This window comes from Chrysemys picta, chromosome 17, assembly GCF_011386835.1.
Source record: "Chrysemys picta bellii isolate R12L10 chromosome 17, ASM1138683v2, whole genome shotgun sequence".
Lineage (NCBI taxonomy): Eukaryota > Metazoa > Chordata > Testudines > Emydidae > Chrysemys > Chrysemys picta.
In genome coordinates, this window is record NC_088807.1 from 22793249 (window position 1) to 22806545 (window position 13297).

Sequence of the window (13297 nt, forward strand, 5' to 3'; positions counted from 1 at the left end):
CAGGAGTCCTGCCTCCCAGCCCCCCTGCTCTAACCACTAGACCCCACTCCCTTCTCACTGTGGCGAATTTCACCAGACTCTCCATTCTCCGGGCTGGGTTATTGGGTCGCTCCCTGCCCCCCATCCCACCCCTTGCTGGGGGTCACTGGCAGTCCCCTGAGAACAAGCCAGGCTGGGGGGAGAAGGGCCCCATTGAGAGTCCAGCCCAGGGCCATTCAGGAGCAGACAATGGGCCCCTCTGTGTGCCAGGGGCTGGCTGGGGGGGGGGGGAGCCCAACTCCCTGGGCGCAGACCCAGGCCGGCTCCCAAGTAGCCGGGCCGCAGACGGGGAGGGCCCAAACCCCAGAGCGCCTGGCCCCATTGCTACGGAGGGAGTCGGGTCTAGTGGTTGGGGGGGGAGGCTGGGAGCCAGGACGCCTGGGTTCTCTCCCTGCCCCCCTCCCACCCAGCTTGGCTCAGTGATGGGGAAAGAAACTGGCATCCCCCCCCCCACCCGATCTCCACCCCCCATCACTCCTGCCCTGCAAGGAAGGGGCCTCATTAGCGTGACAATGGGGGCTGCCTCCTCCAGGGGGAGGGGGGCGGTTGCCATGGCAGCAGGATTTTGGGAGCCAGCGGCCTCAGTCACAGACAGATGGAAGGGGGGGGATGGATGGGGGGGAGGGCGGCATGAAGGGGGGCTGGGAGGTACGAGGGGCTGGGGACTGAGAGGGATGGGGGGCATGGGCGGTGGGGGATGAGGAGTCTGCGGGGATGGGGCATGGGGTGGGGGATGGGTGTACGAGGGGGATGAGGAAGGAGGGGGTGGGATGGAGGCATATGTGGGGGATGGGAGTATGAGGGGGAGGGGGGACAGAGGTGTCTGGAGGAGGATGGAGATATGAGGGGTGGGATGGGGGGGGTATGAGGGTGAATGGCGGGATGGGGGTTATGGGGAGATGGCGGGGAATGGTGGGCATGAGGGAGGATGGGAGGTATGGGGGAATGGAGAGGTCTGGGGGTGTATGGGGGGGTTGGGAGATATGGGGGATGGGGGGTCTGGAGGTGTATGGGGTGGGAGGTATGGGGGATGGGGGGTCTGGAGGTGTATGGGGGGTGGGAGGTATGGGGGGATGGAGGGGTCTGGGAGTGTATGGGGGGGTGGGAGGTATGGGGGGATGGAGGGGTCTGGGGTGTATGGGGGGTGGGAGGTTTGGGGGGATGGGGAGATGGAGGAGTCTGGGGTGTATGGAGGGATGGGAGGTTTGGGGGGATGGATGGGTCTGGGGGCGTATGGGGGGGTGGGAGGTATGGGGGGATGGAGGGGTCTGGGGTGTATGGGGGGGTGGGAGGGATGGGGGGATGGGAGGTCTGGGGGTGTATGGAGGGATGGGAGGGATGGGGGGATGGAGGGGTCTGGGGGTGTATGGGGGGGTGGGAGGTATGGGGAGATGGAGGGGTCTGGGGGTGTATGGGGGATGGGAGGTATGGGTAGACGGAGGGGGTCTGGGGGTGTATGGAGGGATGGGAGGTATGGGGGATGGGGAGGTCTGGGGGTGTATGGGGGGGTGGAGGTATGGGGGGATGGAGGGGTCTGGGGGTGTATGGGGGGGTAGGAGGTATGGGGGATGGAGAGGTCTGGGGGTGTATGGCGGGGTGGGAGGTATGGGGGGGATGGGGAGGTCTGGGGGTGTATGGGGGGGTGGGAGGTCATGGGGCGTATGGGGAGGTCTGGGGGTGTATGGGGGTGGGAGGTATGGGGGTATGGGGAGGTCTGGGGTGTATGGGGGGGTGGGAGGTATGGGGGATGGAGGGGTCTGGGGGTGTATGGGGGGTGGGAGGTATGGGGATGGGGAGGTCTGGGGGTGTATGGGGGGTGGGAGGTATGGGGAGATGGAGGGGTCTGGGGGTGTATGGGGGGGTGGGAGGTATGGGGGATGGGGAGGTCTGGGGGTGTATGGGGGGGTGGGAGGATGGGGGGATGGGGGAGGTCTGGGGGTGTATGGAGGGATGGGAGGGATGGGGGGATGGAGGGGTCTGGGGGTGTATGGGGGGTGGGAGGTATGGGGAGATGGAGGGGTCTGGGGGTGTATGGGGGATGGGAGGTATGGGTAGACGGAGGGGTCTGGGGGTGTATGGAGAGGGATGGGAGATATGGGGGATGGGGAGGTCTGGGGGTGTATGGGGTGGTGGGAGGTATGGGGGGATGGAGGGGTCTGGGGGGTGTATGGGGGGGTAGGAGGTATGGGGGATGGAGAGGTCTGGGGGTGTATGGGGGGTGGGAGGTATGGGGGGGATGGGGAGGTCTGGGGGTGTATGGGGGGGTGGGAGGTATGGGGGTATGGGGAGGTCTGGGGGTGTATGGGGGTGGGAGGTATGGGGGATGGGGAGGTCTGGGGGTGTATGGGGGGTGGGAGGTATGGGGGATGGGAGGTCTGGGGGTGTATGGGGGGGTGGGAGGTATGGGGAGATGGAGGGGTGGGTGGAGGTATGGGGGATGGGGAGGTCTGGGGGTGTATGGACGGATGGGAGGTATGGGGGATGGGGAGGTCTGGGGGTGTATGGGGGGGTGGGAGGTATGGGGGATGGAGGGGTCTGGGGTTGTATGGGGGGGTGGGAGGGGATGGGGGGATGGGGGAGGTCTGGGGGTGTATGGAGGGATGGGGGAGGTATGGGGGGATGGAGGGGTCTGGGGGTGTATGGGGGGGTGGGAGGGATGGGGAGATGGAGGGGTCTGGGGGTGTATGGGGGGTGGGAGGTATGGGGGATGGGGAGGTATGGGGGTGTATGGAGGGATGGGAGGTATGGGGGGGATGGGGAGGTCTGGGGGTGTATGGGGGGTGGGATGTATGGGGTGGGGTGGGAGGTCTGGGGGTGTATGGGGGGGTAGGAGGTATGGGGGATGGAGAGGTCTGGGGTGTTGAGGGATGGGAGGTTTGGGGGGATGGAGGGTCTGGGGGTGTATAGGGGGGGTGGGAGGTATGGGGGGATGGGGGAGGTCTGGGGGGTATGGGGGGGTGGGAGGGATGGGGGGATGGGGAGGTCTGGGGCGTGTATGGGAGGGATGGGAGGTATGGGGAGATGGAGGGGTCTGGGGGTGTATGGGGGGGTGGGAGGGATGGGGGAGATGGAGGGGTCTGGGGGTGTATGGGGGGTGGGAGGTATGGGGGATGGGGAGGTCTGGGGGTGTATGGAGGGATGGGAGGTATGGGGGGGATGGGGAGGTCTGGGGGTGTATGGGGGGGTGGGAGGTCTGGGGGTGTATGGGGGGTAGGAGGTATGGGGGGATGGAGAGGTCTGGGGGTGTATGGTGGGATGGGAGGTTTGGGGGGGATGGAGGGGTCTGGGGGTGTATGGGGGGGTGGGAGGTATGGGGGGGATGGAGGGGTCTGGCTGTCAGGAACCAGCTACTTCCTGGGGGGTGGGCAAGTGACAGCTGGATGGGCCTGTGGGTGTGATGTGGGGCGGGGATCCCAGGCTGGCTGGGGCCCGGCTCCCCCCCCCCCCACCTCTCTGTGCTAAGAAGCTTATGGGCCTTTATCCATCACCCCCCCCCCCCAGCCTGCTCTCCCCAGCTGCTGCCACCATGGCCATCCCCCTGCCCCCAGGCCTGGGGGGCGCCCGGGGGGCTGGAGCTCCAGTGGGATGGGGCTGAGCTGGGGGGGGGGGGGGCTGGGGACTCCTCCCCCCACCGATACTGACACACACCCCCGTGTGTACCTCCCCCCCAGTGCAGGAATTGGCCGTCGGCTTCTATGGGAACAGTGAGACCAACGACGGGGTCGGGGCAGGCCACGGCCGCGCTGCTGGACGCCAACCTCACGCTGCAGGGCGCCGAACGCGCTGGTGAGCCTCCCCCCCCCCCCCGTGTCCCCCACTGCCCCCCTACCTCCCCCCTGCGCCCCCAGCCCCTAACGCCAACCTCACGCTGCAAGGTGCCGACGCACTGGTGAGCCCCCCCTGTGCTCCCCCACCTGCCCCCTGTGCCCCCCTGTGTCCCCCCACTGCCCCCCTACCTCCCCCTGCGCCCCCCCAGCCTCTAACGCCAACCTCACGCTGCCGGGCGCCGACCGCACTGGTGAGCCCCCCTCGTGCCCCTCTGTGCCCCCCACTGCCCCCCTACCTCCCCCTGCGCCCCTTGTACACCCCATGCCTCTCCTGTGCCCCCCTCTGCTCCCACTCCCACTAGGGGGCGCCAACATGCAGGTGAGCCCCTGTGCTGCCCTGGTGCCCTCCAGTGCCCCCCAACCCTGTGCCCCCCACTGCCCTCCTACCTCCCGTTGCACCCCCAGCACCAACCACACTCTGCACGGCATGGACACGCTGGGGAGGCCCCCCGAGCCCCCTGCCCCCGACTCCCCACAGCTCCCCAAACCTCCCAGAGCCCCACTGTGCCCCCTGCTAGCTGCCCAAGGAGTGACTCCCCCCACCCTGTGCCATGTTAGCGGGGGGCCACCTCTCCGCATGTCCTGTCCCCCAGCCCGCACGGGGACACTGCGCACCTGGGTGGGGGAAGTGTGTGAGAGGGCACATGGCAACACACAGGCGTGAGGGAGGGGTGACAGCGCACACGCATGGGGAGAGGCGTGAGATGGTGGACAAACGCATGGAGGGGAGGCATGACAGTGGCACACACATGGGGGAGGCGTGGATGGTGGCACACACGTGCAGGGGAGGCATGACGGTGGCACACACATCGGGGAGGCGTGACGGTGGCACATGCGTGCAGGGGAGGCATGATGGTGACACATGTGTTGGGGGAGGAGTGACAGTGGCACACACATGGGGGAGGCGTGACGGTGGCACATGCATGTGGGGGAGGCATGGCGGTGACATGTGTGGGGGGGAGGAGTGACAGTGGCACACACATGGGGGAGGCGTGACGGTGGCACACGCGTGCAGGGGAGGCATGACAGTGGCACACACGTGTGCTGTGCGTCTGAACCGGGCCCCTCCCCCCAGGTGCGGCAGACGCTGGGGGCTGCTGTCGGGGGCCGTGGGGGGGGGGACCTGACGCAGCTGGAGGAGACGCTGGGCCTCCGCACCGAGTTCGTGGCCGTCAGTGCGCAACACGCGGCGCCAGGCCGAGGCCGTGGCCCAGATCCTGACGGGTCTCCCGTTCTGGGGGGCCTGGGGGGCAACCCCAGCCAGCTGGCCCCACGACCTGGCCTCCCTGGAGGACTACAGGTGAGACCGGGGGCGGGGGGAGATGGGAGGGGAATGGGGGGGTCCTGAGAGCTGCCCCCCTCCCCCACAGGTGGCAGGGGATGGAGGGGGGCAGGGGGGGCTGGGCTCACCCCTCTCCCCCCCAGATGGCTGGTGGGGGGGGGGGATCGAGGGAGGGAGCGGGGGGCTGGGCTGACCCCCTGGGCTCACCCCTCTCCCCCCAGGTGGCTGGTGGGGGGGGGGGGGGGGGGTGGAGAGGGGACAGGGAGCTGGGCTGACCCCTGGGCTCACCCCCTCCCCCCCAGGTGGCTGGGGGGGGGGGATGGAGGGGACGGGGGGCTGGGCTGACCCCCTGGGCTCACCCCTCCCCCCCCCCAGGTGGCTGAGTGGGGGGGGATGAAAGGGACTGGGGGGCTAGGCTGACCCCTGGGCTCACCCCTCCCCCCCCAGGTGGGCTGGTGGGGGGGATGAAGGGGACCGGGGGCTGGGCTGACCCCTGGGCTCACCCCTCTCCCCCCCAGGTGGCTGGGGCCTATATCCTGCTGCTGCTGCTGGACCTGGTCATTTGCCTCTTCACCCTGCTGGGGCTGGCCAAGCAGATCAAGTGGCTGGTGGTCGTGTGAGTCGGGGGGGCCCCGGGGGGACCTGGCGGGGGGGGCACCTGCAGTCACTGGGACCTGATCCCTCATCACAGACCCCCCATCTTCCCTTCACCGTCCCCACAGCCCCCTCCTTCCTCCCCCTCTCCCTCCCCCCACAGCCCCCTCCTCCCCTGCCCCCCACTGTCCCCCATCTTCCCACCACCCCCACAGCCCCCTCCCTCCTCCCCTCCCCCCACATCCATCCTCCTCCCCTTCCCCATTGTCCCCATCTTCCCTTCACCACCCCACAGCTCCCTCCCTGCCCTCTCCCCACACAACCCTCCTTCTCCCCTTCCCCCCACTGTCCCCATCTTCCCTTCACCATCTCCACAGCCCCCTCCCTCCTCCCCGCAACCCCCTCCATGCCCCCACAACCCCCCATTGTCCCAGCTGCCCCAATCCTGCCTCACAACCCTCCTGCCTGGGCATGGAGTTGGGGGGCTGTGGTGAGAGGGGAATGTGGTGCAGTGGTTAGAGGGGCGGGGGTGGGGGCTGGGAGCCAGGACGCCTGGGTTCTCTCCCCCGCTCTGGGAGGGGGCAGAGTTGAGAGGCTGTTTCTCTCTGCCCCACAGGTTGGGGGAGGGGCTGAGTTGGGCCTTTCCCAGCTGCTGACTTTAGTGTCTCCCCTCCCCCCAGAATGACTGTGATGAGTTTCTTCGTTCTCATCCTGAGCTGGGGCTCCCTGGGGCTGGAGACGGCAGCAGCTGTGGTGAGTGAAGGGCTGGGGGGGCGGTTGTGGGTCTCAACCCTGTTCTCGCCAGGAGATCACTGCCTCCTGGGGCTGCGGGTCGGGAGTGAGGGGAACTGGCAGGGCTGGGGGGAGCCCAGGGGTTGCGGGTCGGGAGTGAGGGGCATCAGCAATTACTCTGAATATTACCTCAGGAGGGGTATGCAATGAAAGGGTTAACCCCCCCTCCCCCAATTAAAGATAACCTGGGCCAAGGCAATTAAATTAGCTCACCTTAGAGAACTCAAGCTGCACCCCCCAGCCCTGCCGGTGCCCCTCACTCCCGACCCGCAGTCCCTGCTAGCCCAGCCCTGGGCTCCCCCATGTGCCCAGACCCCCTGTGATGTTGCCTCTATATGATCTTATGAAAATATGCTAATGGGTGTGAATTTAATGGTAACTGGAATATGCTTCATGCAAAAGGTCTCTTGTAAGGTATCATTACAAAGCTTATAATCTACTGAGTGTGGTCATCCTATTTGTATAAATGTATCACTCTCGTATCTAAAACTAGAAATATGGAATATAACTCCGAGGGCCTATTGTAATTATGCAAAGTGTGGGCCATTAATGGTGGTTTAGAATCTTGATGGTTCCCATCAACCAGGACAATTGACTGTGGATGGATCTGTTTGCAGGCCGGCCTCCATGTGAGTCAGGCTGGGAGGAATGAAGGCTTGGGGTCTTACAGGGACATGTGACCATGTCACGTGAACTGGAATCCATCTTTAATCTGGTGCTTTTCCATTGAGAAGGAGGGGGTGGGGACCCAGAGAGGGACAAAGGATTCCCGCCTTGTGCAAAAGATCTATAAGGGGGTGGAACAGAACAAGCTGGAGCCATCATGGGCAATCCCCTAGCTACCACCTGAGCTGGAACAAGGACTGTACCAGGGGAAAGGATTGTGCCCAGACTAGGAAGGCGTCCAGTCTGTGAAAGAAACTTATTGAAACATCTCTGAGGGTGAGATTTTATCTGTAATCAGTTTTCTTACTGTATTAGACTCAAACTTGTGTGTTTTATTTTACTTAGTAATTCACTTTGTTCTGTCTGTTCCTACTTGGAACCACTTAAATCCTACTTTCGGTATTTAATAAAATCACTTTTTACTTATTAATTAACCCAGAGTATGTATTAATACCTGGGGGGGCAAACAGCCGTGCATGTCTCTCTATCAGTGTTATAGAGGGTGAACAATTTATGAGTATAAGCTTTATACAGGGTAAAATGGATTTATTTGGGATTTGGACCCCACTGGGAGTTGGGCATCTGAGCGTTAAAGACAGGAACACTTCTGTGAGCTGCTTTCAGTTAAGTCTGCAGCTTTGGGGCACGTGGTTCAGACCCCGGCTCTGTGTTGGAGCAGACTGGCGTGGCTGCCTCAGCAAGACAGGGTGCTGGGGTCCCAGGCTGGCAGGGAAAGCGGGGGCAGAAGTAGTCTTGGCACATCAGTTGGCAGCTCCCAAGGGGGTTTCTGTGATCCAACCTATCACCCCTCCCCGCCCCGCATCAGTAACAATAACTCACTCCCCGCCCCAGGGACTCAGCGATTTCTGCTCTGACCCAGACGGCTTCGTCCTGAACCTGACCCAGGCCCAGACAGAACTGAGCCCAGGTAGGCACCAAGGGCAGGAGGCCGGGCTAGATGGGCCCAGGGGTCTGATGGGGGCGGGGGAGGGGAGACCAGACTAGAGGGGCCATTATTAACCCCTTCCTTCTCTCCCCCCCGCCTGCCCCCCAGCAGAAATCCTCCAGTACTATCTCGCCTGCAGCCAGGACGTCCCGAACCCCTTCCAACAGGTGAGACCCCAACGTGTGGGGGGGGGGGAACCCCAGGGCTGGGCTGCGGGTCGGGAGTGAGGGGCACCGGCAGGGCTGGGGGGGAGTTAACGGGCGGCTCTTACACCGCTACCTGAACTCAGCACTAGAGGGCGCCAGACACCGCCATGCAGCTGGTTTGTCAGCTCCTGGGGCGGGAGCCGGGGGGGGGGGAACTGCACCCCCACCCCTGTCTGCGCCCCACAATCCTGCTCTCACCCCCCCAGAGGCTGACCATGTCGCAGCGGGCGCTGTCCAGCATCCACTCCCAGCTGCACGGCCTGGAGAGAGAAGCTATCCCACAATTCCCTGCGGCAGAGGTCAGTGCAGGCTAGAGATTAAAGCCGGGGGGGGGGGGGACGGGACTGGCTGGGAGCCCGGATGCCTGGGTTCCATCCCTTTCTCTCTCTCTCCCCCAGAGGAACCTGGTCTCTGTGCAGGGCACCCTGAACACCACGGAGAGCAACTTCCACCAGCTGGTCGCGCTGCTCAACTGTCGGGGACTTCACAAGGTATCGGTCCCTGCCCCCCCGGGGGGTGTCCCGCTGCACCCCCCTCTGGCAGGATTCCCCCCAGCTATAGTAGCCCCCCTGGGCTGTGGTAGCTTCCCCAGGCTCCGCCCTCCTGGACTGTGGTAGCTTCTCCCAAGCTGTCCCCCCCACCCAGGCTATGGTAGCTTCCCCAGGCTCCGCCCCCCCCCCCCCCGGGCTGTGGTAGCTTCCCCAGGCTCCGCCCTCCCGGGCTGTGGTAGCCCCTAGGCTCCGCCCCCTGCGGACCGGTGACGCTGTCTCTCCCCCAGGACTACGTGGACGCAGTCAAGGGGCTCTGTTATGATGGCATGGAGGGGCTGCTTTTCCTGCTGCTCTTCTCCCTCCTCTCGGCCCTCGCCTTCACCACGGCTGTCTGCAGCCTGCCCCGCGCCTGGGAGAGGTTCCACAGCAGGTGGGTGGGGCAAGGCTTAGGGGGCGGGGCCTCTAAGGGGGTGGAGCCGAGCGAGCAGCACGGGGTGGGGTGGAGCCGGGTATAGGGGGTGGGACATCTGGGGTGGGGGAGCAGGGTTGTTTGTGGTGGGTGGGGCCACTCACATTGCGGGGTGGGGCATCTGAGGTGCGGGATGGGGATGGTTGGGGCAGGTGGGTGGAGCTTCTCAGAGTGGAGGGAGTGGGCGGGGTGTCTGGGGTGGGCGGGACTGCTTGCAGTGGGGGGCGGGGCCTGTTGTGGCACGGCAGCAGGTTGCGGTGGGGAAAGGGGGGTTCCAGCAGGGGCAAGGCATCTGGCCAGGGGGCGGGGACGGTCACAGTGGTGGGCGGGCTGTCTGGAGGGAGACATGTCGTGGGGGGGGGGGCATTGCCAAGCAGCCCCCCCCGCCAACTCCCCTCTCCGGCCGGCAGGGACATGGCATATGAAGACGCGGAGGATGACGACCCCTTCACCCCTCAGGCACGTAGCCCCCCCGCCCCGTTCCAGCCTGCGCCTCTCGGCCCCACCCATTTCCAACGCCCCCGTCTCACAGTACATGTGAGTAGCCCCCCCTCCCCTTACCCCCCATGGACTGCAGCCGGGGGCCAGGCCAGGGGCTGGCGGGTGCTGGGCATCCATCCCTCACTCCCCACCGCGTGTCTGTCTGTCCCACGCCACCAGCCAGCTGGCCCCGCTGTGGTTCTCCATCCCCACTGCATCCGTCTCTCCGTTTGTCTGTCCAACCACCCGTCCGTCCCCATTACACGCCCATCCATCCATCCACCTCCAGATATCCCTCCCTCCGTTCCCACTCTCCCTCATTCCCATCTCTATCGCTCTTCTTACCCATCCGTCCATCCGTCCCCTTCCCCGCCGGCTTCCCCTGCCCCTGGAACAGCTCTGTCTCAGTCGCGCCGGCACTCGCCAGACCCCGGCCTGCCTGGCACTTAGGGGTCAGGTGCTCCGGTGCTGAGCTGGGCCTGGTGCTGATGGGTGCCTCCTCCATATTGCCCCCTGTCCTGCCTTGATGGATGGGGCGGGGGGCAGTCCAGTAGACCCTCCCCAACCATCAGTGGGCCCCGACCTCCCATATGCACCCCTCCAGCCAATCGCTGTCCCTCTCCGCTATGAAAACTATCCCCCGAGCCACCACTGGGGGGCATATGGCAACCACCTTCCCCCCGACCCAACCACCTCCCCACACACACACTCTCCTGTTGTTTCTGGGTTTACTCTGCCCAGTGCTCGAAGGGTTAATTATAACAATACCAGCTAGTGGGGGAAGGGCCTCTAGGATTGTTCAGACCAGGTCAGACCCATGGACCCCTCTAGCCCGGTATCCCGGCTGGCCTCTCTTAAATAGATTCCTGCCTCCCCTCCGCCCCCATTTAAACCAAGACATCCAGCTGTTTCTCTCTGCGCCCCCCACCCCTCCCTCCCCAATTACCAGTGGGCAGCCCTGGGTTTGACGACCAAGCCCATGGCGCGGCTCTGCAGAGACTCGGGGCGGGGGAGGTGGGGGGTACAGTGATGTCACACACACCCCAGTTCGGGGTCTGGCTCTCAGGGGGGCAGGAGCCCCACGCCCACCCCCGGCTAGCACCTGTCTCGCTCTCCTCGGCAGGAATCAAAGCGGTTTGTTCAGTGGCAGTCCTCGATATGATAGCGTGCCCCTCCTCGACCGGCACTCCCCGCCCCCCTCGGTAAGTCTCCCGCCTCCCCAGCCTGTGCCCCCACTCCCGGGGCGGGGGGGGGGGGAATCACAACCTGGCACTGTGGGACCGTTGTGCCCCCTTTACTCACTGGCCTGGGCTGTCTAAGTACCGCCGCGGTGACAAGCCGCGAACCCCCTGCCGGTGCAGCAATCACGTGCAGCCCCGCACACCCCAGCGACATGGCGTGACGGCTCCCTGAACCTCTCAGAGAGGGACCCCAGCCAGTCCCCCCAGCCTGGCACCCCGGCAATATACCGTCTGCCACTGCTCGGCACTCCCTCGGACGCTGCAAGCTCATTCATTAGTTTGCCGTTCCAGCAAAAGGGGAGTGGATCCACGCTGGTTTGGGTAAAACATCAAACAGGTTTATGAACTCCAGCAAGAGAGAGTTCAGTAGCAGGCTCAGAGAGCAGAGTCGGTTACCTACGAAATAAAACTAGAAACGGTGTCTCAATTTAACCGTCTGAGCAAGATGTGAATCGAACAACCTCTCCCCCTAACAGGCAGCTCCCAGCTCCTCACTACCCAGGCCGGGTTCCCTTCCAGCCTGGGACCAGTCTCCCTAGCTCAAAGTCTTTGTCTTCCGGACCATTTTCCGGCTGTGGCGATGGGGGAGGCGAAAGGCCAAGTGAAGATGTCACTGTCCCTTTTTATACTTGCTTCCAGCTGCTAGAAAGATCCTGGCGGCTCAGGCAGCCCCCGTTGGTCGGGCAGTTCAAAAAGGAACTAGATACGTTCCTGGAGGATCGGTCCCATCAATGGCTATTAGCAGGATGGGCAGGGATGGGGTCCCTGGCCTCCCCGCTCACTACAGATTATCAGTCGCACACAGAGAGCAAAACTTCATAACGTCCCACGCAATGGTAACACACACACACACAGTCCACCACATTCAAATGATACCAAACAGGGGTGAATGCTGGGGTTCCAGGAGGCTGCTTTGAGGTACAGCGCGTCGCATCATCCCCTCCAGTCTATTCCCTCTCATCTCTCCCCCCATCTCTCCCCCTCCCCCCAGTACTCACCCAGCATGCAGGCATCTTACGTCGGCGCCAGCCAAGAGGAACCAGGCCCCCGATACCGAATGGACTTGCTGACCTAGAATCCGACCCACGGCCCCCACCCCTGACTAACACATGGACCGGCTGCCCCTCCTCCCCGCCCCCGTCCGAGTGCTGCTGGGCCGGACAGAACCAAACAGGGGGAAGGAGAGAGACCGGGGCTGCGCCCCCTGGCCGCCTCCTGCTGACCCGTCCCTCCGTCTACCTGGGTTTGATGCCAGGGGCCTGTGCCCCTGAGAAGGGTTGTGGGCTGAAGGAGGAGGGTTTCCCTATAAGAATCCCAAGGGAGAGAAAATGGGGAAAGCAGAAGGATGAATGGAGGAGTGGAAGAATGAGTGTGAGAGAGCAGAAAGGATGAATGGAGGAAGGAAGGAGTGAAAGGGAAGGAAAGAAGTGAAAGAGTAGAGTGAATGGATGGGGGGAAGAATGGAGAAATTAAAAAAGAATGAATGAACGAATGAATGAATAAATGGACGAACGAATGAATGAGCAAAAAGAGTTGAAAGAATAAATTAAGGCGAAGGAATGCGTGGGGAAAAAGAATGAAGAGAGAAAGAAGGAAGGAAAAAAGTGTGGAAAAAAGCAAAACAATGGTGGAAGAAGGAGGGGGGAAAGAATGAAAGGCCAGAAAGAAGGAGCGAAAGGAGGACCGAGAGAGTGAACGGATGAATGAGTGGGAAAAGAACACGGGAGAGAAAAAGCCTGCCTGAACTGAAAGGGAGCGTGAAAGAGACAGAGTGAAGGAATGAAGTGTGAAAAAACAGAGCGAAAGAATGCGGGAAAGATGGGAAAGGAGCGAATGGAGGAACGAAAGAGGGGACGGGACAAGAAAGAGTAAAGGAATGAAGGAGTGAAAAAGCACAGATGAAAAGGGGCCCATCGAAAAAGGAGGGAACGAGAGAGCAAGGGGGCAAGACAGAGCGGGCGAGTGCACCAGAAGAGAGAGCAGGGGCCGGCCAGCCAGACAAGTGAGCCCGGCAGCAACACGGGGCCCGGCCACTCCCAGGGAGCCAGCCCCAATTAACGTCTAACCCCCCCCCCCCCGCTGTAGGGGGCCTGCCCCCAGCCCCTGGGCTGTAGAGCAGAGACCTATAGGCAGAGGAGAGAGGTGACTGGCGGGAGCTGGGGGGGACCCCGCCTGCCATCCCAATTAGCGCCTCGGCCACTAACGAGTCTTTGATCCAGAGGAACGAGAAATAAAAGGGACATTTTATTTTAAAGGGATCTGTG

At 63.4% G+C, this 13297-nt stretch overlaps 1 protein-coding gene across 1 annotated transcript in view; it reads left to right on the plus strand.

Annotated features, from left to right (window-relative positions):
* TTYH1 (tweety family member 1) overlaps positions 1 to 12242 on the plus strand; it is a 16255-nt gene extending 4013 nt beyond the window's left edge. Inside the window, 18 exon segments of the mRNA XM_065570972.1 lie at positions 3716 to 3763; positions 3765 to 3825; positions 4016 to 4057; positions 4169 to 4185; positions 4942 to 5040; positions 5042 to 5166; positions 5370 to 5376; positions 5667 to 5764; positions 6423 to 6495; positions 8053 to 8128; positions 8258 to 8313; positions 8559 to 8651; positions 8751 to 8843; positions 9131 to 9273; positions 9723 to 9791; positions 9793 to 9849; positions 10916 to 10994; positions 12025 to 12242. Of these exon segments, the coding sequence (XP_065427044.1) occupies positions 3716 to 3763; positions 3765 to 3825; positions 4016 to 4057; positions 4169 to 4185; positions 4942 to 5040; positions 5042 to 5166; positions 5370 to 5376; positions 5667 to 5764; positions 6423 to 6495; positions 8053 to 8128; positions 8258 to 8313; positions 8559 to 8651; positions 8751 to 8843; positions 9131 to 9273; positions 9723 to 9791; positions 9793 to 9849; positions 10916 to 10994; positions 12025 to 12108 (1320 nt within the window). The 3' untranslated portion in view covers positions 12109 to 12242.
* Positions 12243 to 13297: the final 1055 nt, after the last annotated feature.